The sequence below is a fragment of the Callithrix jacchus genome, chromosome 13 (genome assembly GCF_049354715.1).
Source record: "Callithrix jacchus isolate 240 chromosome 13, calJac240_pri, whole genome shotgun sequence".
NCBI classification, from domain to species: Eukaryota; Metazoa; Chordata; class Mammalia; order Primates; family Cebidae; genus Callithrix; species Callithrix jacchus.
In genome coordinates, this window is record NC_133514.1 from 101,619,295 (window position 1) to 101,644,561 (window position 25,267).

The 25,267-nt window shown below is 43.9% G+C and overlaps 1 protein-coding gene across 4 annotated transcripts in view; it reads right to left on the minus strand.

The window, feature by feature from the left end:
* ALPK2 (alpha kinase 2) overlaps positions 1-24,106 on the minus strand; it is a 138,614-nt gene extending 114,508 nt beyond the window's left edge. For all 4 annotated transcript variants that reach the window (XR_013525930.1, XR_013525931.1, XR_013525932.1 and 1 more), the window contains exons 1-3: positions 23,842-24,106; positions 6,338-6,465; positions 2,311-2,428 (exon numbers count right to left, since the gene is read on the minus strand). Coding sequence is in view for 1 of the 4 variants with exons in the window: in XM_035271217.3 (XP_035127108.3) it covers positions 2,311-2,428; positions 6,338-6,446 (227 nt within the window). In the remaining 3 variants the exon portion in view is untranslated. The remainder of the gene's footprint in view (positions 1-2,310; positions 2,429-6,337; positions 6,466-23,841) is intronic.
* Positions 24,107-25,267: the final 1,161 nt, after the last annotated feature.

A 25,267-nucleotide genomic window follows, 5' to 3' on the forward strand; every position in this document is an offset into this window, starting at 1 on the left:
TGGGTGACAGAGCAAGACTCTGTCTCCAAAAAAAGAATACATGTCAAGTTTATCTTCAGGCTAAAATGTGAGTATAATATTTTGGTTTACTGTGGGACTAAAATTAATCAGGAAGTATGTGTTGAGTGCTCACAGGCAGAGAAGCAAAGATGGGAAACATACAAGGAAGTGCAGCGTGTAGGTCTTCAAGGATCTTACCGGGGAGACAAACTAGCCCACAGGCCAAATCTAGTCCCTTGCCTGTTTTTGTAAATAAAGTTTTATTGGTACACAACTATGCTCTTTTTTTAAAAGCATATTATCTATGACACACTTGAATAGTTGTGGCCTACTTTTGCATCCAGCCTGCAAAGGCTAAAACATTTACTATCTGGCCCCTATTAGAAAAATGTGTGCTAACATGGATCTAGATAAACCAACCCACGAAAACAATAGATAGAGAGATATAGATAGATAGATGTCTCCATCAATCTGTTCAACAAAATTTATGTTGCAGGCACAGTGCCAGGTTTTAGGGGATGTTTGTGAGAATCAGAGAGGGCTCCTGCTCCCGCCTCCTGTGAGGCCCATAGTCTACTGAACTTGTCTTCAATCCTGAGCAATGAGTAAGCACCAAAAGGGAGGCCTGTGCAACTAGGTCAAAGGAGAATGTTTGAGGCTGGACAGACCCATGGGTAACTGGAATCTCACCTGTGAACCTTACAGGTGGCTTCTAAGCTGAATGGGATAAACATGAGGAAGGGAAGCCCTTGACAAGTTGGAATGAAGAAGTAGGAAAGTCCAGGCCATGGTCAAGAGCCAGCAAATGCCAATCTGGCCGCCTCATGGATCACGTGTACTGGAGTGATACGGGGAAGAATGGCTTTCTTTGTTTACCACTGATCGGCCATGTCAGGGCGTCGGCGATCTTTGTGTTATTTACCTTCATCTCTAGCATTAAGCAAAATGCTTGGCGTACGTAGGTGCCTGAAGAATATTATCTAAAGAATTAAAGAGCGGATGAATAATGGGTATCTTGAATGTTAAGCTAGATATGCTTTAAGTCAGTTAAGCATTTCAACCATGGTAAAATGATGTCTGATGTTACTTTATTTACCTATTTTTGAGACAGGATTTCACTCTGTCACCCAAGCTGGAGTGCCATGGTGCAATCATAGCTCGCTGCAATCTAAAACTCCTGGGCTCAAGCAATTATTCCACCTTGGCTCTGGAGTAGCTGCGACTAGAGGCATGAGCCACCATGCCCAGCTAATTTTTCAATTATTTTGTAGAGATGAAGTCTCACTATGTTGCCCAGGCTTGTCTCAAACTCCTGGCCTTAAGCAGTCTTCCTGCCTCACCCTCCCAAAGTGCTGAGATTACAGGCATGAGCCGTACCACTCTCAGCCAGTTACTTTAAACAAAGGAATAGATGGGAGATAAGAAAGCCTTCGTGTTTATGGACAACTACTATATAATGAAAGGTCTATAAGCATCACATTCTTTAGCTCTCTCTGTCATCATTTTGTTTTATAGATGATGAAATTGGGTTTCAGAGAGGTTAAATAACTGAGCAAGATCACACAGCAAAAAAATGGCAGACCTGGAACTCAACAAGTCTTTTTTTAAATCTCAGACTCAAGGCTACCAGCACACTCACATGCCTACCGGTCATTTTCATATCATGCTTGGAAGAACCCTCAGGCTCCTCAGAGCGCCCATAAGGGCACCGTGACCAATTTAATAGCGTTGAGGATCAAAAGCACAGACTCTCTACCCAGCTTCACCCCCAGAAGTTTTCATCTTCTCTCCTCTACATTGTGAGTTTCCTGATTTTATCCAAACAAAAGTTCTTGGAGTAACAAAAAAGAATTAGAAATCACTGCTTCCTAAAATAAAGGGGGTATGGTTTCTAGCCTGATCTCCACCACCAAGGTGCTTTGGGATCATGGTCAATCACTTCTTTCTTCTTACCCATGAAAGGTTGGACAACAATGCCCGGATCCCATCATGCTTTCTTCACTTTCCAGAGAGATCAAGATGAAATGAAAAGCTTATTTAATGAATGGCAATGACTGGGTCACCTTGAATAAAATCCTAGATAAAGCTTAACTCCATTAACAGCATCAAATAAGGGGAGTAAAATTAGTTACTGAACAGAGTTCAGGAAATTGTCATTGCTGGGTGTTTTGGCTGATGCCCCCCAATGGCATCTAAAATTAGGACTCCAGAGCAAACACTACCCAATCTTTCAGCCTTACCTCATAGTAACCAGCACATGACCGCATATAGGGATATGACTAAACAGCCCCCAGGGGTATAACCACTTACCAAGAGAGATGCAACACATGAATATACTGATTCTCAAAGAATTCATAGCTGGAAGCAATGCCCCTCTTCTCCATGGCTTGACCATTCTTATACCAAGTTACCTCTGGCTTGGGCTGGCCTGATGATAAAGAAAGAAAAATATCCTTATTAGTTTAGGTGTTTTGGGGGGAAAAAACCCATAAAGCTATGAACAAGGATGGACAGTAAGCAACAGGGATGAGCATGATGGATTATGCCAGGTGAGGAATTGGAAAGGCTTCTTCTTGCTGATACAAATAAACACGTTGTTCAGTAGACACTATTGAGCATGTTATGTACCTAAGATAGTGCTGTGCTGATGGGTGAGATACAAAATGAAAAAGGCTACCCCTAATCTCAAGGTGCTATTAAGAAAAACTTTCCAATACTTGGAAATAAGGCAAAGATATGAATAGTATCTTTTTTCAATGTCACCTGAAGGCAAAGGCCAATCCAAGCATGAGCTTGGGTTATATACTTTGTTTCACTCAATGGTAACTGCTGATTTAAAGTGAAGCTATATGTTAACTTGTAGGTTTTTATCCAATAGAAATGCAAATAATTTCCATTTAGAAGAAAAGATACCCCTCTAAGTGATTGTCTATTGATCTGTAGGACATTAGCCAGTGCTACACCTAACCCAGCGGTTTTACCCCAACATTTCTTTATTAAATTGCCTATACATACCTAGCTCCTCAGGCCTTGTTTGTGGTTTCTTCTTTAATTAATGAGTGGAATCAAATCTTTAAAATCTGTATTTCATATTTGCATGGAAATCGCTTTACCTTTTTGAAAATTGTATTTTAATAGTGCTCAAAGTTAGTGTGTTAGTTATGGTACAAAAGGGAGGAGAACAAAGTAGATTTGCAAATGCCACTGTCTTCCTGAGGATGGAGGGTTTGGAATGTGGGGCCTCCCCGGCTGATGCTATGCAAATGTGACTGATATCATCACAGAAACTGACCTATGCTTTCTCCCTTAGAAGGGACTCATACTTCCCTGGTGTTCAGTAATGGGATGTGATGTTAATGGGCTAATCCAGTAAAACCTCCAGGAATTTCACCCACCCCTTGGGATTTTTCCTTCTTGTTTCAGAGCAGGAAGGTTTCCATTGTGTTCCAAAGAGCTTTCTCATTAGCCTCGTGCCACTGAAAATATATCAAAATGTGCCATATACACAGAAAGAAAAGCCTGGTATTTGGAAACAATACACCATTCCGAATCTGTCTTAGGAACGTTCTTGTGTTTCTGTCTTATTTATTGCCTGATTTTTGGCGAGCAACTCCAGAGACCAGTAGGATGAGAACTCCATGTTCTGGCCAGGCACAGTGGCTCAAGTCTATAATCCCAGCACTTTGGAAGGCCAAGGCGGGTTGAGTGAATCACTTGAGACTAGGAGTTTAAAAATCAGTCTGAGCAACATGGCAAAACCCATCTCTATAAAAAATACAAAAATTATTTGAGTGCTGAGACCTGTGGTCTCAGCTACCCAGGAGGCTAAGACAGGAGGATCATCTGAGCCTGTGTGGTCAAGGCTGCAGTGAGACATAACCATGATTGTGCCACTGCATTCCAGCCTGGCCGGCAGAGTGAGATCCTGCCTCAAAAAAGAAGTAGAAGAAGAATTAAAAACGGAATGCCATAGAAAGAGGAAAGCTGAAAGAGGTGGAGAAGAAGAAAAAGTCCATGAGACCTGCACCTGCACCATGAGAAGGACCTGAAGATTCTGAATCCCCCTCCCTCCCTCTCTGTGTCTCCCAGCCAGGCTGCCGCTGTGCTCATGTCATGAATGTGCTTTTTTGGCAACTGTGGATTTTTTCCTCCTTGCCTTCTCCTTCAGGTAAATGCCTGAGTAGTGACCCTGGGGCTTGGAACAGATAAACCTGCATGCAAGGATATATCCATCAGCAACTGCGTTGCTGAGCCTCTTACAGGCATTTGCCTATAAAAAAACACATTTGCCTATTTAAAAAATGGGCTTGCCTGAAAAACCATCGAGGGGTTTCTGATCATAATTCACTTCTGCCAGTTCTTATCAGCCCTGCGTCAGCCCGTTTCATCACACTCCTTTATAGGAAGGAGTGAATTCCTCCTTTTTTGTGGGTATGTGGCTGTTTTGAAGAAAATACATAAAATGTGCATGAGCTGGGCCTGGGAACTCATTCTAATCTCTTGGATTCCAGTTTTTCATTCATTCAGGCTGTGTGAGCTGATTGATTTCCCCCAGTTTCCTAATGGCTGACTGGTTTTTTCCCCTGTGCAGTATAGATCTGAACAATCCGTCAGACATGAGACTTACATAGAGAAGTGGTATCTGGTGTCTTGTGGGTGGTTCTCTTTTCTCCTGCCACTTGCTGGAAATCTCATCTGAAAGTCCTCCCCTTGTTTTTTGAACCTACTGTGGGTCACAGATTGAGAGCCATCTCCTAAATATTTCAGAAGTATCCGGGTGAGGCGACTACAGCCAAGTTCAGGGTGTCCAAACATATGAGGGCTCTCCTCTGAAGACTCAACGTCAGCTTGTACCTCTCCGTCCGTCTGAATGATGATGGACCATCACAGAGACAGAAGTCTGGGCTTGGAGAGTTGAGCGCACAGTTCTACACTGCAGCTCCAGGCCAAAATCGAGCTTTTATTATGACTGCCACTAGCCAAAAGCAGCTGTTCCTAAGGCTCATCCCTCTCCTCTCTGGACTTAGAAAAACGAGACCAGAGACCAGCCTGGCCAACATGGTGAAACCCCGTCTCTACTAAAAATATAACAATGAGCTGGGCGTGGTGGTACACATCCGTAATCCAGCCACTCAGGAGGCTGAGGCATGAGAATCACTTGAACCTGGGAGGCAGAGGCTGCAGTGAGCTGAGATTGTGCCACTGCACTGCAGCCTGGGCAACAGAGCAAGGCCCTGACTCAAGAAAAAAAAAAAAAAAAGATCAAGGGGAGAAGAGTTTTCTGTCTGTTCTCAAAAAACACTATAACACCATTGGTTGGTGCCTTCATGTTTTCAAGAGTAAAGACATAATACAGAAAAAAAAAAAAGAAAGAGGGCTAGGTGTGGTATCAAATGCCTGGAATCTTAACACTTTGGGAGACCGAGGCAGGTGGATCACCTGAGGTCAGGAGTTTGCGACCAGCCTGGCCAATATGGTGAAACCCCTTCTTTACTAAAAATACAAAAACTAGCTGGATGTGGTGGCAGGCATCTGTAATCCCAGCTACTTGGGAGGCTGAGGCAGGAGAATCACTTGAACCCAGGAGGTGGAGGTTGCAGTGAGCCAAGGTCATGCCGCTGCACTCCAGCCTGGGTGACAGAGCAAGACTCCATCTCAAAAAAAAAAGGAAGAAAAAAGAAAAGAGAACCACCCATGAGGTACAAGATACCACTTCCCTACCAATTGTTTTATGTTTATGTTCTTTTAATGATAAATCCTTTTGCCATTAGAAGTACCCATACTTAATCAATTCTGAGTTCTTGATTCTCCAATCCAGGGGAATCTCAGTCCCCTGCTTTTTCTCACTGGTCCCCCATCACCTCCATTTTAATATCTTCACTTCTTATTAGCATGCCTGAAGAAGGCATGCAGAGGGGAGACTGGCCAGTTTTAAGATACCGATTAAAGAATAACGGAAGAGTTCCATCAATTTTCCGAAAAGAAGTTACTCATGCCATTCCTCCCTCTGTGCCCAGTGAAATTTAAACCATGGCTAAGGACATCCGAGAAAGAAAGAAAGAGTGAATTATGTGAAAAAAATAAATAGCCAGTGTGAGAGCTGCTTAACCCAGAACCACAAGGTGAAGTGAAGGATAATACACTGTGTCCAGGAAGTCACTCAAAGAAATCTTCTAGAAACAAATCATAGAGAATGCAGTTGCTTCATTGATTACACAGGCACAAAAACTTCCAAGGTAATTTTCCCAAATGACGTTTTAGTAACGCGTTTGTGAGCCAAGAAACCTGATACGCAGGGAGATTTTAGAGGGTAATTAGCTAGTCTAGTGATGGTTACCAGATATTATACAGCGAAGCACAGCGTCTGACTTCTCAGGAACCTTCTGGGAAAGCAACGTAGATAAAAAACACAGCAGGCGCCTCTGGGGCCCTTTGGAGTCTGTCATCCTTTCATGCCACACGAATCTGAAAAATAAAAATCCCCGACATCACCATTTGTTCTGGGATTTCTCTGGACTTCTTAGGAATTCCAGAATCCACAGGGTGCCACCCTGGCAGCTCATTGCACGCTGGTGGCCTTGGGCAGCCTTTCCAGGCCGTAGTGCTGCTGTCAGGTGGGCTGGATCCGTCTGTGTTTTAGGGATGTCCTGTGCATTGCAGGACGTTCAGCTGCATCCCTGCCCTCTACCCACCAGATGCCAGTAGCACCCCCTCCCCTCCATGCCTGACAATCAAAAATGTCTGGAGACACTGCAGGGAATGGGTGGGGAGGGGGTGCCCTGACTGAGAACCACACGTCCTACTGTCCTAGGCAGATCCCAGGACAGCCAGAGCTCCAACAGAGAGGGAAGCATCCCGTGAGCCTACGGTTAGTGCCACCTCCTCTCATTCCTCTTTTTTTTTTTTTTTTTTTTTTGAGGTAAAGTCTTGCTCTGTCGCCCAGGCTGGAGTGCAATGGCATGATCTCAGCTCACTGCAGGCTCTGTCTCCCAGGTTCAAACGATTCTCCTGCCTCAGCCTCCTGAGTAGCTGCGATTACAGGCGTGTGCCACCATGCCCGGCTAATTTTTTGTATTTTTAGTAGAGATGGGGTTTCCCCATGTTGGTCAGGCTGGTCTCGAACTCCTGACATCATGATCCACCTGCCTTGGCCTCCCAAAGCGCTGGGATTACAGGCATGATCCACCACACCTGATCCCTTTCTCTTCTTAAAGTCCATTCATAGTGTTCTCAAAAAAAGTGTATGTCTTTGGCTCTAAACAACAGGTTGGTTATGTTGAAATGATCTCCAGGTAGGAGATATTTTGAAATTGGGACATGACTGCTCCTTCTGAGCTCCAGATGGGTGTCCCAGGGGAAGGCAGGGACTGGGCTCACATTTTTGAGCAAGTATGTATTCACCGATGCAAGCAGGCATTAAACACTTGGTTAGTCACCAGATATGTTACTTCATTTAATCTCTTTGAAGTTACCTAAGGATAGTTACTAATGTCTCCTGCATTTTACCAGTGCAGAACCTGAGACTAGGAGAGGTTCAGCAACTCACTCAGGATCACACAGCTCAAGCGGCGGCCGCCCTGGGGCTGCCCTTCAGGGCTGTGCAGGCTGACACTTTCAGTGTGTAAGACACCACTGGAGCTTTGCAGGGAACCGCTTGCACAGCTAATCAGGCAGCCCTGAGGGCGAGGTCGGTCTGAATCCAGAGAACCCTTTCCTTTCCATGCTACTGGCAGATACAAGCTGGCTCCACTCAGCCAGACCCATCCTTTGTGGAGCCCTGCGCTCCGAAATGCATTTAGCTCTGTCTAAATGGTAGCGTCCAGTTCTTCACAATGGCAGGCTGTTCTCCCACACCACAGAGCTCAGAAAAAGAAAAGAACCACACCGCAGTGTGGTTAGCCTGCACAGGGAAGGAGCGGTTAGGAACCGGACATGTTGAATCCAGGGTAGAAGAGGCCAAATTGAAACAGCCGCGGCTGTATTGCCGAAGGGGACACCCCTTTCCATATGGGTGTCGGTAGCAGCTCCTTACCCATTTAGAACCAATTCCTCCCTGTTTCCTCTCACTTTTCCAGATTGCCTCTGATACACTGAGAGATGTGTTGTCAGAGACAAGTTCCCTGATGACAGTTCAAGGTCTCACCAGCACCTAAAAATCGGATGAGCAGAAGTGAGTAGAGGGAGAAGGAACCTGAGTGCAGAGCTGATGACGCTTGGGGACCCTTGCCATGGTAGCAGGATGAGCAACATGATTGGCAGGGCCCGGTTCAAGATGAAAATGAGAGGTTCCTTGTGCAAACAGGATTAAGGTTTTTAAGGTGGTAACGACGGAGCATTAAACCAAAGACAGCACCCGGCCGGACATGGTGACTCACATCTGTAATCCCAGCACTTTGGGAGGCTGAGGCGGGCGGATCATGAGGTCAGGAGTTCAAGACAACCACCCTGGCTAACATGGTGAAACCGTCTCTACTACAATTACAGAAATTAGCTGGGCATGGTGGTTTGTTCCTATTAATCCCAGCTACTCAGGAGACTGAGGCAGGAGAATTGCTTGAATCGGGACCTGGGAGATAGAGGTTGCAGTGAGCTGAGATTGCACTCCAGCCTGGACTACAGAGCAAGACTTGGTGTCAAAAAAAAAAAAAAGCTCCAGCGGTGTCTTACACACTGAAAGTGTCAGCCTGCACAGCCCTGAAGGGCAGCCCCAGGGTGGCCGCTGCTTGAGCTGTGTGATCTCGAACAAGTTGTTGAAGCTCTCTGAGTCTCAGCCTCTGCATCTGTAAAATTCGAGGCTGAGGCAAAAGAATTGCTTGAACCCGGGAGGCGGAGGCTGCACCCTTCTGGGCTCGGGGCCCTGTGTGAGGACACAGATCTTGGCCCTGGGCCCACCACGCTTGGTGGATGCTGCTCTTGGAGCACTCTGCTCACACACGCCTCCAGTGCTTTCCTTTGAGATCACTCCTGCTGCTTTGGAAGTTCCCACAGCATCTCCTTAATTTCAGCATGTTCTGTGTAGAAATATGATGGGAACCGTATTTCCCAAAAAGTGTTCCCAAACTGCCCTCCATAAAGCACCTATGCTCTCTAAATATCAGGGTTAAAAAATAAATTAAATGGCCAGGCACTGTGGCTCACGCCTGTAATCCTAGCACTTTGGGAGGATGAGGCTGGATCACGAGGTCAGGCAATAAAGACTAACCTGGCCAACGTGGTGAAACGCCATCTCTACTAAAAATACAGAAATTACCGGGTGTGGCAAAGCATGCTTGTAGTCCCAGCTACTCAGGAGGCTGAGGCAGGAAAATTGCTTGAACCTGGGAGGCAGAGGCTGCGGTAAGCTGAGATTGCACCACCTCACTCCAGCCTGGGCAACAGAGCAAGATTCCATCTCAAAAAAATAAATAAACAAAATAAAACCAGTTAATTTAGGGGAACACACTTCCTTCGCTTCCTCAAGGAGAGTGTGTGCAGGAAGCAACTTCCTGCTTAAACCTGCAGTTAAATAATTCACATGATGGGTAGAAAGAGCTGTAAGGTTGAAAAAGTAATATAGTAGCATTGAAAATAAAGAAAATGCTTGGGCGTGGGGCAGAACACAGGGGATGGGAGAGAGGTTTGAGAGAGGAGTTTGGAGAGTTTGATGGCTGCTGGAACGGGTGGGGAAGACTGAGCAAGAGAGGCTGAATTGAAGATCTTCAGCAACTATGCCTTGTGATTATGAGTTGGGTCCTTTTGACATTCTTTAACAAATGATTTGCATTTCCAATTATTTTTGGTTATACAACTTCTTAAATGTAGCTGTGCAGAGGCTGGATGACATGGGGCTCTGGTTAATATGTGTAGTATTTCAGAAAGCCCCTCTCAGCCTAGATGGCGAATGAGTTGCACAGCACAGGAAGAAAATTCATCTGCTAGATGGCAAACAGTTTCCTCCATTCCAGACTAGGTCACAAGTACATTTGGTGGTTGAGGAATTGATGCTGACTGATATTTTTTAAAAACTAGATTTAACATGACCCAAGGCTGGTCTTGAACTCCTGGACTCAAGCCATCCTCCCTCCTGAGTAGCTGGGACTAGAAGCTTGAGCCAGCATGCCCAGCTCTTTCACGGCTTTAATGAGATATAATTACCATACCATACACAGTTGACTCATTTATGGTGTACAATTCAATGACTTTCAGTATATTCACAATTGTGCAACCATCACCACAATTCATTTTAAACATTCTCATTACCCCAAAAAGAATTCCTACACTGCTTTTACCTCCTCATCTCCCCATTTCTACACCCCTCCCCAACACACACAGCCCGAGGCAATCACTAATATACTTTCCGTCTCTATGTATTTGATTATTATAGATTTTTTCTTTTTTGGTAGAGACAGGGTCTTACAACGTTGGCCAGGCTGTTCTTGAATGCCTGGGCTCAAGCGATGCTCCCACTTGGCTTCCCAAAGTGCTGGGATTATAGGCAGAAGACACAGAGCCTGGCCTATTCTGGACATTTTATATAAATAGAAGCTTTCACTTAACATAATGTTTTTGAGGTCCAACCATGTCGTCACCTGTATCAGTACTTCATTCCTTTTTATGGCCAATCAGCAATGCTTTGTAGGAGCAACTGTTGAGAGCGGGATGACTACCCCAGTCTTCACATTTCTAGGGAGGTTACTCGACCAGAGGGGTCAGTTAGGGGCAGGGCAGCTCTCACAGCAAGAAAACACCCTCCTGACCAGGAAGCTTTGTAGAACTGTGAGCACAGTGCAGGCTTTGCCACCTGCCAGGAACAAATCTACATCCAGCTCTGCCAATTACAAGGCAAGGCATTGAGCCTACCTTCTCATCTATAAAAGGAGAGAATAACAGTGTAAGGATTAGAGTAATGTCAATTGCCTTGTAGAAATCTGTTACATAACTGGTTTTCATAATGGTAATCAGTGTAGTATAAGGAAAGACTTCACTTGTTTCATTAATTTCCTTTTCTGCTGTGGGTTACCACAATGATTCTTTTTTAAAGTGATTTACCAACTAATGTGTAAATATGTTTCTAGGTGTAATTCTTACCTGTGATAGTAATTTACAGGTTATGGCCTTTCATTCTCATTCCTGGAGGTCACTGCTATGGATACAGAAGGAGAAAAAGATAAATCCATCTTTCAAGAGCTGGGCTGAGGTTGAGGAGCTTCTGTGTCATGTGTGACTCCTCCCCAGGTGACGACTTCCTGACAGTGTTGTCCCACATGTGAAAATACTGACAAACACACACTATTTGACTCACATAGTCAGTTCGGTGACCACATACCTCAGCCACAGAGCACTGACTGTACTCGAGAAGAAAAGGACAGTTAAGTCAGACTGTGGCTCGTGTTTTGTGGCTTCTCTGAAGGTGAGAACCCTTGATGACAGATTTATCATTCTCTGCTAGAGATGAATAATCGATATTGAATTACTGGTATTAGTGGAGGAGTTTGTGGTAGGCTTCACAGACGACCTTGGAGAAACGATGTGTTAACTAGCAAGAATGCTGGATTTGCCTTCTTTTCTTTTCTTTTCTTTTCTTTTTCACTGTGTGGTTATGGTGTTATGATATAGCTGTATATTTACTGGTTTTCATCCACAGTTCCTGGCTTCTAACTCCCATATCCCTTGTTATAATGTTGGGGCACTTTTGGCCTCAGGAAACAGAATCTCTCTCTCTCTCTCTCTCTCTCTCTCTCTCTCTCTCTCTCTCTCTCTCTCTCTCTCTCTCTCTCTCTCTCTCACCTTCTATCCTCCTGTGACCTGTCCAAGGTAGGACTCTGTGGTCAGAAGACCCTCATTCCAAAAGACCCTCATTCCTGCCCCACACCCTAGAGGAAAGAATGCCACACAGAGAAAAGAATGTCAAGAAAAATCAGGACAGGCCTTGCTGGGTTCAGATCAGGTGCTTTTTGTCCACATTTCTACATGGTTGTCAATCGAGCCTATGTAGTGAAGCCTCCATAGAAACCCAAAAGGACAGGATTTGGCAAGCTTTCAGAGAGCTGAACACATGGAGGCTGAAAGGAGGTGAAGAACTCATCCAGATGCCAGGAAGGAGGTGCATCCCAACTCCATAGGGACAGAAGCTCCTGCAAATTGCCCTATGGATCTCTGCTGTTTACTTACATCCTTAAAACAACCTCTGTAGGGCTAGGCACAGTGGCTCAAGCCTGTAATCCCTGCACTTTGGGAGGCCAAGGTAAAGTCAAGAGATCGAGACCATCCTGGCTAACATGGTGAAAAGTACTCTACTAAAAGTACAAAAAAAAAAAAAAATTAGCTGGATGTGGTGGCACGTGCCTGTAATTCCAGCTACTCAGGAGGGTGAAGCAGGAGAATCACTTGAACCGGGAGGCGGAGGTTGCAGTGAGCCGAGATCTTGCCACTGCATTCCAGCCTGGGCAACAGAGACAGACTCCACCTCAAAAAAATAAAAATAAAATAAAATAGCACTGAAATGTCCTTTGATGCAATAAGAAAAAAAAAAAAAACCTTTGCAATAAACCAGTAAATGTGTTTCTCTGAGTACTGTGAGCTACTCTAGCAAATTAATTTAACCCAAAGAGGGAATTGTGGGAACCCCAACTTGTAGTCAGTGAGTCAGAAGTTCTGGAAGCCTCGACTTACAGCTGGTGTTCCAAGGATTCAGGGTGGGTGAGGAGTAGGCTTGGGGACTAAGCTCACAACCTGTAGGATCTGACACTATCTCCAGGTAGACCGTGTTGGAACTGAATCTGAGAACACCCCACAGTGCCTGCAGCTTGGCGTAGGGGCAAATCCACCACAGCTTTGGTCACAGAAGTCTCCCTCTTCCTCCGTGTTGGTGATTGTTGTGGTGGTGGTGGGAGAACAGAGATAAAAATGGTTTAAGAGAGATTTTCCCTGAACAGTGGATCGTGGCAAGTTTCTTTCTTTTATTCGTATTTGTATTTCTTTATTTATTGGGAGTCTCACTCTGTCACCCAGGCTGTAGTGCAGTGGTGCCATCTCAGCTCACTGCAATCTCTCCCTCCTGGGTTCAAGTGATTCTCCTGCCTCAGCCTCCTGAGCATCTGGGATTACAGGCGTGCACCACGATGCCCAGCTAATTTTTGTATTTTCAGTAGTGACGGGGTTTCACCATGTTGGCCAGGCTGGTCTCAAACTCCTGGCCTCAAGTGATCTGCCCACCAAAGTGCTGGGATTACAGGCATGAGCCACTGTGCCCAGCCAATTTTGTTCTTTTTAAAAATGTTAATTACCTTTAATTATACAGATCATAGTGGATACATTTATGTTCTTAAAAATACATATAAAGGTAAAGTCATCATCCCTCTATCTCAGTTCTCTACCAAGAGGAAGGATCTGGTATCCTTTCAGACAATTTTTTCTATTCATTACATATATAACCATCTATATATATAATAAGTTTGTTGAATATATGGCATGAATGGTATATATGTATGTTGGTATGTATGGTACATACGTTGTTGGCAATTGGCTTATTTTGCTTAATAATAAATTTTGGCAATCTTACAGTGTCAGCCCAATCCATAAGGCTCTCTATCCATTTTTGAAAGCTGCTAGGTATTAGTATTTCATAGTATGGCGATATCCTGCTTAACCTGTCTGCTCTTGTATTGATGTATTGCTTGGCTGGAGTATTTTATATTTCCAGTGACATCCTTAGATGTCAAGAAATAGAATTACCAGAGAGAAGGGTATTTACATATCACATTTTTAAAAAATTTTTTGAGATTGAGTTTCACTCTGGTTGCCCAGGCTGGAGTGCAGTGGCATGATCTCGGCTCACTGTAACCTCCACCTCCCAGGTTCAAGCACTTCTCCTGCCTCAGCCTCCCTAGTAGCTGGGATTACAGGAGCATACCACCACACCTGGCTAATTTGTTTTCTACTTTTAGTAGAGATGGGGTTTCTCCATATTAGCCAGGATGGTCTTGATCTCCTGACTTTTTAATACACCCACCTTGGCCTCCCAAAGTGCTGGGATTACAGGCGTGAGCCACTGCATCTGGCCCACATATCATATTTTAATAGCTACTCCAAAATGAGCAGGACCCTTAACAGGTAACAGAGTGATGTCATGATGTGGGGCGTGGATTCCTGCACCTGCTGCCCAGGCTCAGATCTCAGTTCTGCCACTCACTAGCTGATTGTCTCCCTGCCTCAGTCACTTCTTCTATAAAACTAAGATCATAGCAGTATCTATTCATTTGACTGTTATGGAAATTGAGTCAGTCCGTGTAATGCTCTTCCTAATAGTATATAAAGTAAGCACTATGTAAGTGTTAGCTGTGTCAGTGGCTTTGAGTTAATATTGGCAAGATTACAAAAATAATGTATTTCTCTCAAATCGTGGAGAACAAAGACTATAGGAGCGTTATTTGAACATTTAAAACATTTGAGTGATGTCGTTTTATTTTGACTAATCTGCATCCCCTTCCCCTGCAACCCCCCACCGCCAAGAGCCAGCAAGTCACATGGCTGCTGTCACCAGAAAGCCTGCTGTCAGCTGAAAGGATCAGGAAAGAGGTCACAGCCCACAAGCAGACCACGGGTAACCAGCTCTTGCAGAGCTGGCAGGAAAGCCAGCAGTCAAGGCGCCTACCCAGTGGGGACAGGAGGGATTAGTTCTGATTACCCAGCCTAATCCAATGGCAATTGTCTTCCTCAATTTGCCATCTCAGTTCTTGTAGATTTGGACACCACACCCACTGTCACCTAATACCCAGTCCTGTGTTAGTTAGGGAAGCTTCTCCAGAGATTGTAATTTACATGGTGGGGAAGGCAAATTATGTGGGGAGAAACACATAACACATTTCAGGTGTCTACCATGTGTCATCCCCAAGGCAGGCACTTCACAGACACGATCGTATTTCATCTTCACAGTGAACCTGCTGGGTGGGTATTCTTTGCTATTTCACAGCTAATGACTTGGAAGCTTCAGTCCCTTCTAAAGATTGGTGTAAGAAGCATAATTTCTCACAGCCTGCAAGTGGCAGAGCTGAAGCATGAGTCCAGGTTTGCTGGAGTGGAATATTACTGAGGATGTGGAAAGGAACAAGAACACTCCTTCGTCGCTGGTGGGAATGTACAAGTGGTACCGACAGTTTGGGAAACACTTTGGTGGTTTCTTAACCCATTTCCCTTTTGCCCCAAGAATACTGTTGTCTCTCATTGAAAGTCAGCCAAATTTGCTTCAGCCTCAAAGAGCGTGTTTACATAAAATTCAGCACTGGCAGCAAGCTGCTCTTTTTTTTTCCCCCTATATGGGAAACAGGTTTCAAAGTTAAATGTAAATTTACCAAATGACCCAGCAATTCCGCTCTGAGGTATCTTCCCAAAAGAAATAAAAATGCATATTCACACAAAGACTTGCACCAAATGTTCTTCGTGGGATTATTCATAATAGCCAAAAATTGGGAACAACCTAAATGTCTATTGGAAATAACCTAACGGTCCAACTACTAAGTGGGTAGACAGAATGTGGCCCAGCAATACGATGGAATACTGCAGAACAATAACCAAGAACAAACTAAGGATCCAGCAAGGCACGGTGGCTCACACCTATTATCCCAGCTCTCTGGGAGGCTGCGGTGGGCGATCACCTGAGGTCAGGAGTTCAAGACCAGCCTAGCCAAAAGGGTGAAACCTGTCTCTACTAAAAAATACAAAAATTAGCTCAGCATGGTGGCAGGAGCTTGTAATCTCACCTACTTGGGAGGCCGAGACAAGAGAATTGCTTGAACCTGGGAGGCAAAAGTTGCAGAGAGCCATGACTGCGCCATTGCACTCCAGCTTGGGCAACAGAGCAAAACTCCATCTCAGAGCAAAACTGTGGATACATAGTATGACACAGATGAACCTCAAAAACATTCTCAGTATGCCCAATGAAAGAAGCCATACACAAGAGACCACATACTATATAATTCTATTTATATGAAGTGTCCAGTAGAAACTATAAATACAGAAAGTAGATCAGTGGATGCTGGAGCTGAGGGCAGTGGGGAGAATGCTAACAATAAATGTGTCTGAGCGATGCTTTGGGGTGATAACAATATTCTAAAATGATCTATGGTGATGATTGCCCAACCTGGTAGATTTGCTTTAAAAAAAAATCATTGCATTTAATAAACACTTAGGGTGAGTTATATGATATACAAAATATACCTTTGTAAAGTTAATTTTCAAAATAGAAGCAAGGAGACAAACATTTTTGAGCACCTACTAAATTCACTGTGGTGTTGCTTGTGATAGCAAAAGCTAAATGTCCATTGGTAGGAATCTGGTTATTGTGTATCTAAAGAATGGAATCTTTTTTTCAGGCCAGGCGTGGTGGCTCATGCCTGTAATCCCAGCTATTTCGGAGGCCAAGGTGGGCGGATCATCTGAGGGCAGGAGTTCGAGGCCAGCCTGACCAACATGGAGAAACCCTGTCTCTACTAAAAATACAAAATTAGCCAGGGGTGGTGGCACATGCCTGTAATCCCAGCTACTCGGGAGGCCGAGGCAGGAGAATCGCTTGAACTGGGAGGCAGAGGTTGCAGTGAGCCAAGATTGGTCCATTGCACTCCAGCCTGGGCAACAAGAGCAAAACTCCATCTCAAAAAAAAAAAAAAAAGAGAGAAATGGAATGTTTTTATTTTGTTAACAAAAATGGACATTTTTTTTTAAAATGAGATAGGCCAGGCATGGTGGCTCCTGCCTGTAATCCCAGCACTTTGAGAGGCCAAGGCAGGTGGATCACTTGAGCCCAGGAGTTCAAGATCCACCTGGGCAACATAGTAAAACCCCATCTCTACAAAAAATCCAAAAATTAGCTGGGCGTAATGGCGCATGCCTGTAGTCCCAGCTGCTCAGGAGGCTGAACCAGGAGAATGGCTTGAGCCTGGGAGGTTGAAGCTGCAATGAGGTGTGAGGGCACCACTGGACTCCAGTATGGGCAACAGAGTGAGACCCTATCTCAAAAAAAAAAGAGAGAGAGAGGGAGAGAGACAGTTCTGTCTGCACGGATATGAAATAATCTCCAGGAGACATTAAATAAACAATCTATAATCGTGCAGGGAATGTGATCACTCATAAGCAAAGAAGAAGGATAAGGAGGAGAAAAGAATCTAATATGCTTGTTTACACATATATTGACTAGAAAAACACAAGGAAGTGGTAGCTTACTTGCTCCTGGGAGAAGGCCTACGTGTTGGGAGAAAAGAAGGCATGCCATTTGGGGACAGTGATAGTCTTTGTATATCTTTCTAGATACTTTGAATTTATATGTTTTACCTAATAAGTAAAAGCTAACTTTTCAATATTAAGAATGAGCACCTCCATGTGTCCTACAGGGTGTTGGGTTCACAATTTGTCACGTAGACATGGTGAATACTGGGCTGGCAGCAGCTCTCTGGATTTGTTTTGAATTTATTTTAGGTGGAAAAGTCTTTCCACTGACTCTCCTTTCTCCTGCTGTTTAAAATGTGTGGCAGTTTCCAATCTTTATGAGAGGGAAAAAAAAAAAAAAAAAGCTCAAAGTTAAATAAAACCTGTGTGAGGCCACAGTGGCTCACTCCTATAATCCCAGCACTTTGGAAGGCCAAGGCAGGTGGATCACCTGAGGTCAGGCGTTCGAGACCAGCCTGGCCAACATGGAAAAATCCAATCTTTACTAAAAATACAAAAATTAGTTGGGTATGGTGGAACACACCTGTAATCCCAGCTACTCAGGAGGCTGAGGCAGGAGAATTGCTTGAGCCCAGGAGACAGAGGTTGCAGTGAGCCGAGATCACACCACTACACTCCAGCCTAGCCGACACAGTGAGACTCTGTCTTAAATAAATACATACATAAAACAATAAATAAAACCTTTGTGAGAGTTTAGTACCTCCACAATTTTACAAGTGAAAAGCACTCCTGAAACAGACAAGTTAGGTGACATTTCCAAGGTCACACAGCTTGTTAGTGACAGAGTCCAGGTTTCTTGATTCTGGGTAAAGACAAAGAGAGAACTTATGGTGCTGTAAACATACCAAGTGTGACAGTGCTGTAATTGGACCCACTTTCATGAGTTAACTGGTTAAAATCACTTTGGTTTGAAGCTGAATGTCATGGGCTGATTGCTGTGGACAATCCAGGAATGTGTCATCAGTGTCATTACAAACACTTCATAGTAAAGAAAGCCTCTCTCTGGCTTGTTTTCCTCTTGTCCTCCGCATTTGCCCAGGCTCCCTACGTTCCCATGCTCATTCCCCTGTAATGAAAAACTCCAAAGCAGCTCCAACTAATCCTCCTTAAGAGAATGTTTACTTTCAATGTGACCAAGAGGTGAAATGCTGTGGAATTTCCGGCATCGGATGATACAGGGGACAATCTGGAAAATCTTAGGCTCTCTTCTGTCTCATTTCCCTCTCCCCCGACAAAAATAAGACCAAACCTGAGTGTAGTTAACTGAGCCTGAATTCATTATGCTGAACTAACAACGTCTCTGCAAGTTCATTCAGAAAAAAATCAGCAGTGTGGGGACGGGGAAGATGTTTGCGGGAGAGTGACCATCTGATCTCTGCCACCTTCTGTCCTCATCCTTCAAGCCAGCCAGTCAGTGTCAGAGTGTCTTAGGGGAACACTTTCATATAATGCCTCCACTTGCCTTATTTCCAGAATATTGTTTTAATAGAGATGGGGTCCCACTGTGTTGCCCAGGCTAGTCTCAAACTCCTGGGCTCACACGATCCCCCCACCCACCTCCACCTCCCAATACAGAAGCTTTTTAATGGTTCTTTATCTAATCTTGTTCTAATAAATAAAGTGTGCCTTACAGATAAGGGACATCACATCCAATAAAGAAGGCTGTGGGGTGTGGTACTGTAGCCAATGGTTCATTCCACTTATTTTTATTTCTTTTGAGATAGAGTCTCACTCTTTTACCTGGCTGGAGTGCAGTGACACAATCTCGACTCACTGCAACCCCCGCCTCCTGGTCTCAAGCGATCCTCCCACCTCAGCCTCCTGAGTAGCTGGGATTACAGGCATGTACCACCATGCCTGGCTAATTTTTGCATTTTTAGTAGAGACAGGGTTTTGCCATGTTAGTCAGGCTGGTCTCAAACTCCTGACCTCAAGTGATCTGCCCACACCGGCCTCCCAAAGTGCTGGGATTACAAGTTGCTCATGCCACCATGCCTGGCTGGTTCATTCCACTTCTGAGGCAGGTCTGTTCTGTGGAAGAACAGTTTAACTTGCCTGAGCTGAACTTTAAAGCACGCCCATCCTAATTTCTTTTTAAATTTTTCCTGGCTTACCTTTAGCCATAATATCCTGAATCTTTAAAGTATAAATGTTCCCCATGGCTCACTTTATGACTAAGGGAAGAGATGGTATGATTTTAGAGGTCTTTTTCCAAAATATCTAAAATCTCCTAAAGTGGCCATTCGCTTGTCCTGGCAACGAAGCCTCTCCGGTCACTCAGCAGCCCAGGGACTCAGCTGGTGAGATCTCACCCTTCCTGCTTGGGTGGCTCTGATTGGTCTAAACTGTGGTGCTCTTGCTGACTGATTGGGTCATTAATCAAAGTTTAAGCCAATCACATGTGGCACTCTCCAAAAAGTAGTTCGGGGTGACCTAGTCAGCGCAAAGCTTAGGTTGTTCACTCTGTCGTCTACAGAAAAAGGGAGGCATGAGGACCTCAGCGGAGGCCAATAGCTGTCTTGAGACTGTGCTACAGCTGGCCTGATAGAACCAAAACAGAGATGAGAAGAGCTTCCAGAAATGCAGAGAAACAGTGCGGTCCTGACCAAACTCCTGGACTCTTCCATTGTGTGAGCAATAAATCCCTGTTACTGATTAAGCTAATTTGAGTTGATTTTTTTTTTTTTTTTTTTTTTTTTTTTTAGACAGAGTTTCACTCTTGTGCCCCAGGCTGGAGCACAATGGCACAATTTCAGGTCACTGCAACCCCTCTGCCTCCCGGGTTCAAGCAATTCTCCTGCCTCAACCTCTCAAGTAGCTGGGATTACAGGGATATGCCACCATGCCCAGCTAATTTTGCATTTTCAGTAGAGATGAGGTTTCACCATGTTGGCCAGGCTGCTCTCGAACTCCTGACCATGTGATCCACCCACCTCGGCCTCCCAAAGTGCTGGGATTACAGGCATGAGCTAGAGGCCTGGCCAAGTTGATTTCTTTGTTGCTTCTAGAAGGCATACCCTCTCCTTGTTGGCCCACAGTGCCTGAAGTTCCTACCATTTGCCTCTCCATTCCAGATCTCTATGTTGGACACCAAGTTATGACCAAGTAATCGACAGAAGTAGTGAATTGAAGATTAAATGGCTTAATCAAAGCCATCTAATTCTCAACCATTCTTTCATCATTGAGAAGGCGAGGGAGAAGAAGTATGAAAAGCATAGCCCAACCAATCTAATTTCTGGTTTTCATATTCATCCCTTCTCTTTCTGCCCTCCATGTTTTTATTTTGTTTTTCTGGATTTTCTTTACATAGAAGGACCACCTTCCATCTCAATCTGTTCAAAAACCCCGCCGGGTTTTCAAACCCCTAGCTCAAATGCTAGTTTCTCTATGAAGGCTTCCCTGATATCCTCAGCTGCAAAAAAGAAAAAAAAAGCCCCCTAAAAACTCAAGAACATTAGCTTCAGTGTGTTGTCCCCACACTCATTGTCACCCCTGGTAGCTAGACTGTAAACTGCTTGCCTCAAGGCACCTGATGGGCTAACCTTTTATGTCCACAGCACTAGCACACTGTATCTGTGTCTCTGGCACCCCCTGAGAAGTAAGACAAATTTGGTGATTGAAAAGATTAAGTACGAATAGGTTTTCTTCAGGAACTACAGGCGGAAGAAATGGCTACAGCCACGGTTCTCAGAATGAACCTGGGCTATGCCATCAGCATCACCTGGGAACAAGGAAAAGAGGCAAATTCTTGGGAACTTCCGAATCAGAAACTTTGGGGGTGGAGCCCAGCAACCTTTATTTTAACAAGCGGTTTAGATTCTGTTGCGCTTGAAAGTTTAAGAACCACTGGACTCAGAGGAAGGTCTTAAATTAGAGGTTGGGGAGCCCATGAGCCTGGTTGTCTAACAGCAGGGTTAAAGATCGAGGGAAAATCAAGGTGAGTCGTGCAGCTGAGATGTGAGGATAGCAGCGGAGGGGCTGGCCCTCGAGAGGGAGGGTGCAGTGATCCAGACCTGAACTCTCTGGGACTGAGCTTCTCTTCAACTTGCTGCCTGTCTCTTCAAGCTGATGTCTGAAATCTCCTGATCAGTTTTGTCTATTTGGGCTGTGCCAGGTGGGCATGCAAAAGCAGAAATCCCAATAAGGTCTTGAAACAAGTTTAAATGTTTTCTTGGATGTAGGTCAAGTGTCTATTCTTTCATTTTCGCCAACCCTAAGACAATATGATCACTTTCTCCCAAGTTGCTTTACATGTTTGCATTTTCAGTTTTTCTTTTTGGCAGCATTCAACCCAGAATAACATATCCTGAGTTCCCTGTGAACCTGTCTGTAACTGAGGCAAAGAATGTATCAAGGTATTCTGATGTGCCTGGGAAAAAGCTGTGGGGTGACTTGGTAAAAATGAGGGGCAACGAGAAAGACGTCTGATAAAGTTCTTGGAGCTAGCCCACAAGCCCGCTTGTGAATCTTGTCTGCTCGCTCCCATCCCTGACTGGCCTTTCTCCGTATTCATTGTGTGCTTTTATCACTGACCCTGCAAAATTCTAGCACACAGTGCAATCCCTAGCCTGGAAACTACACTTCTGAGTTGGCCCAGAGCTTCTGTCCCTGCTCAGCTCTGCCTAAGGCAGGTCCACTTCAGAGAGTTTTCACCTCCATTCCCACCCCCACCTCTCTCAATGCAAGCCTCACTATAATCTTTGAAAAAAGCCTGAGCGTGTGCCTTAGTTTTTATCATAATCACAGACCTTCATTACTATGGATTCCCAGTCATGTTTAAATATGGTACAGATATGTATTGAAAAGCATTCCCAGATGCTGATAAATCTCTACTTCTGCTTTTAGATAATAAGCATCAATTATCCATATACCATTTTCAGTAAAAAAAATGTTTTTCTTATTTATCATGGATACATTCTAAAACATAATCTTTTTTCTTATTTTGTCTTCAAACACATTGTTTCCAAGTATAGAATTTTTCTCAAATAATCTAATTGTCTGTGTTATGTTTAATTATTGCGCTGATACTGATACTGTATAGTTTTATTTATATAGTTTATATTATGGTAGTATTCTAAAGTTTTAGCAAAAAAAAAAAAAGAGAAGCTTTTAATTAACAAAGGTGAAAAACTAACTTTTGTTGAGAAACTATGATTCGACAGATACTTTAGGTGTATTTATTCATTGAATCCTCCAACAATCCTGTTAAAGTGAAGACCGTTAGTATTTTACAGATGAGTAAACTGGGGTTCAGATGGGTTGAAAAGTTATGCTAAAGTTAGGAGTCAATTCCAAGTATGACGCTGAAGCCTGGGCTTCCTTTCTCAGAACCTCCCCTGCTCCTGCCACCTCCATCCAGAGTAAGATACTAACTCAACTGCATCCTCATCCCAGGAGCTAATAGCCACACGGCAGTGTTCATGAGGCTGTTAAAAATTCATCAAATTGGAGGAGAAAACACTTTGCAGGTAATGACAATGGGAACCTCCCCTACCTAAAAACGTCCCCAAGTTGTGATGGAACGTTTGGTAAAAACATCGAAAGGACAATGTCATTTGGGAGCTAAAGTACATTTAGTTTGTTTCAAATCCTGATTTCCAAGATCTGAACATGGTCATTGGCTATCCATGCTTTTTAATGCAGGATTTGTGAGGTGGTTGACTCGGAAGGTAGCCCTCAACATCCTTGGCTTCAATTCAGAAGCCGCCCAGCAAATACACTCCTTCAATTTGTCTTTAGTTGATATAGAATTGTAAAACATATCACATATCTCTGGAATTACCATTCCTGGTTTAATTAATCTTTACAAATAAAGGCTACCTTTACTTAAGGAAAAGGTTGCAGAAAGGAAATAATTAGAGCAGAGGCAGCTCTAAATGCTGTTCTTGCTTTTATCTATTTTTAAATGATTGCCAAATGTCTGTAACTGACACTCTTAATCAGGGCTTTTAAAGTTTAGATGTGTTCATTAAAATGTAATGTGATAGTGCTGGCATTTAATTGAAGGATTTTTTTGGCTGACTTTTTGCCTTAAATTTTTTTAAAAAATCTATTGAACAACCCGATAAATGTTTACATCAGCCACTTTGAAATGCCTGATAGCTCTTCAGCAAATTGCATTACCTGTTGTCAGACAATATACTGCTGTGTCTACCCAGATAGGAGAGATTTTCCATCGTTCAGTTACTCCACAGTAAAAGGAGTAACTCTTGACTAAAATACTCAAATATTTCAGGCAAAAGTATCTGGGGCTGGAGTTACCTGGATGGTTGATTTCATTTTTTTATGTTACTTGACAAAGCTTCACATATCACTCCTTTGAGTCATCCTCTGTATTTTTACTGTCAAGATAGACATGATGTGAAAGAAAGTATTTTCATTCATTATTGTCAAGCCAAAATAAGTACACATTTTAAAATAGCAATAATTTTCAAAAAGAGTCAAAATGGACTTAAACTACAAGACCATGAGAATTTGCCCACTTTAAAACCTTATATGCCCAAATATCCCATATAGCCCATTTCATCTTGTTCTGTTTCATAAGGAAACCATCTGCTTTGTTCTTTGTTGCAGAAAACGTAAACAACTATATATTGAAAGCACAGCCATTCCTTATGTAAAAACCAAAGTCTACATACTTACTTTTTAATACTCTTTGTCCAAAAAACGTTATAGGAGGGCTGGCTCGGCTGTGGATTCCCCAGGCTGTGTGTGAGGCACTGATTGGGTGTCCCTGTTCCTGGGACAGGGATTCAAAGGAGTTACTCGGTTCAGGGTCTTTTCCACAATCAGGTCAAAGCACAGATGGGTCTGCTTCGAGAAAGTTCATATCTTCCTAAGAAAGGAAATTCCATGCCCGGGGAAGTTCTGGAAGAAGAGCATTTTTTTCCCTGCCCTTGAATGAACTAGGTCATTGCTGAAGCTGGAGAATATATTTTAGCATCCCTGTGATGAAACTTGAGGGCTGTTTCTGCAGTAGGTGCGACACTTGTTGACACCGCCGGGGAGGCCCTGGCAAGGGGGCTGGTGAAATGCAGCCCCAGGGAGCTGATGAAACCCAGACGAGCTGTCACTGGCTGCTGCTCGGGAGACTGAGCAGCTCTTTACAAAGCCCACGCTGGACCTTGGGCTTAGTTGCTCGCCCCTTAGGAAAGAAAAAACTTGCTGCCTGATGAAGTGATTAAGGCCAAAGTAACACAACCAGTTCTCGTACCGAGGGTATCAGGCATTTGAAGTACACATAGGAAACCCACGGAGGGGGTGGTGGGGAGGTGGAAATAAGAGTCAGATGTTGATCATTTAGAGCAGATATTATAGCTGTCCTCTGAAGTTCTCTGAGAAAGGCAGAAGCCACAGAAGGAAGGCGGGATCCACCCTCCTCACCCTCCTTACCCCCCTTACCCTCTCTCACTCTCTCTCTCTCTCTCTCTCTCTCTCTCTCACACACACACACACACACACACACACACACACACACCTTCCTATTTTGACTATAATAGAAAGAAGAGAATGGACAAAGATCAGAAGAAATCCACAGAAGAAATACCACAGGTCCTATTCCTTCAAATTGCCTGGAATGGTTCTTGTTGGGAAAGTAGGTTTTGTAATGTGAGCATTTCTCTTAGTGAATTCTATCCAAGTCCAAAATCATAGAGAATCCCTTAGCTTCATTCTGTAACTACTTTGCCGCTCCACAAAAGTAGTTTAAAGTATGACACCTGGAAACTGACAGCTTAGACGGAAACCTCTTTTGATATTTATGGAGATGGCTCAAATTAGCAGCGCCAGGGGTGACTTTGAAAGGGACATAGCTGTAAATATTCACTCTGTGTGGAGCACTGCAACCCTCAAAAGCAAATTGTTTTGACGCAGCACAGAATGTGCACCACTATCCCTTGGTGGAATGCAATTTTCACAAGATGAAAATAATCATCATCTAAAAATGATTAAATATTAAGAAATATAGGGGTGATGTGTTCTGTTTTTTGTTTTTGTTTTTGTTTTTGAGATGAAGTCTCGCTCTGTCACCCAGGCTGGAGTGCAGTGGTACGATCTTGGCTCACTACAA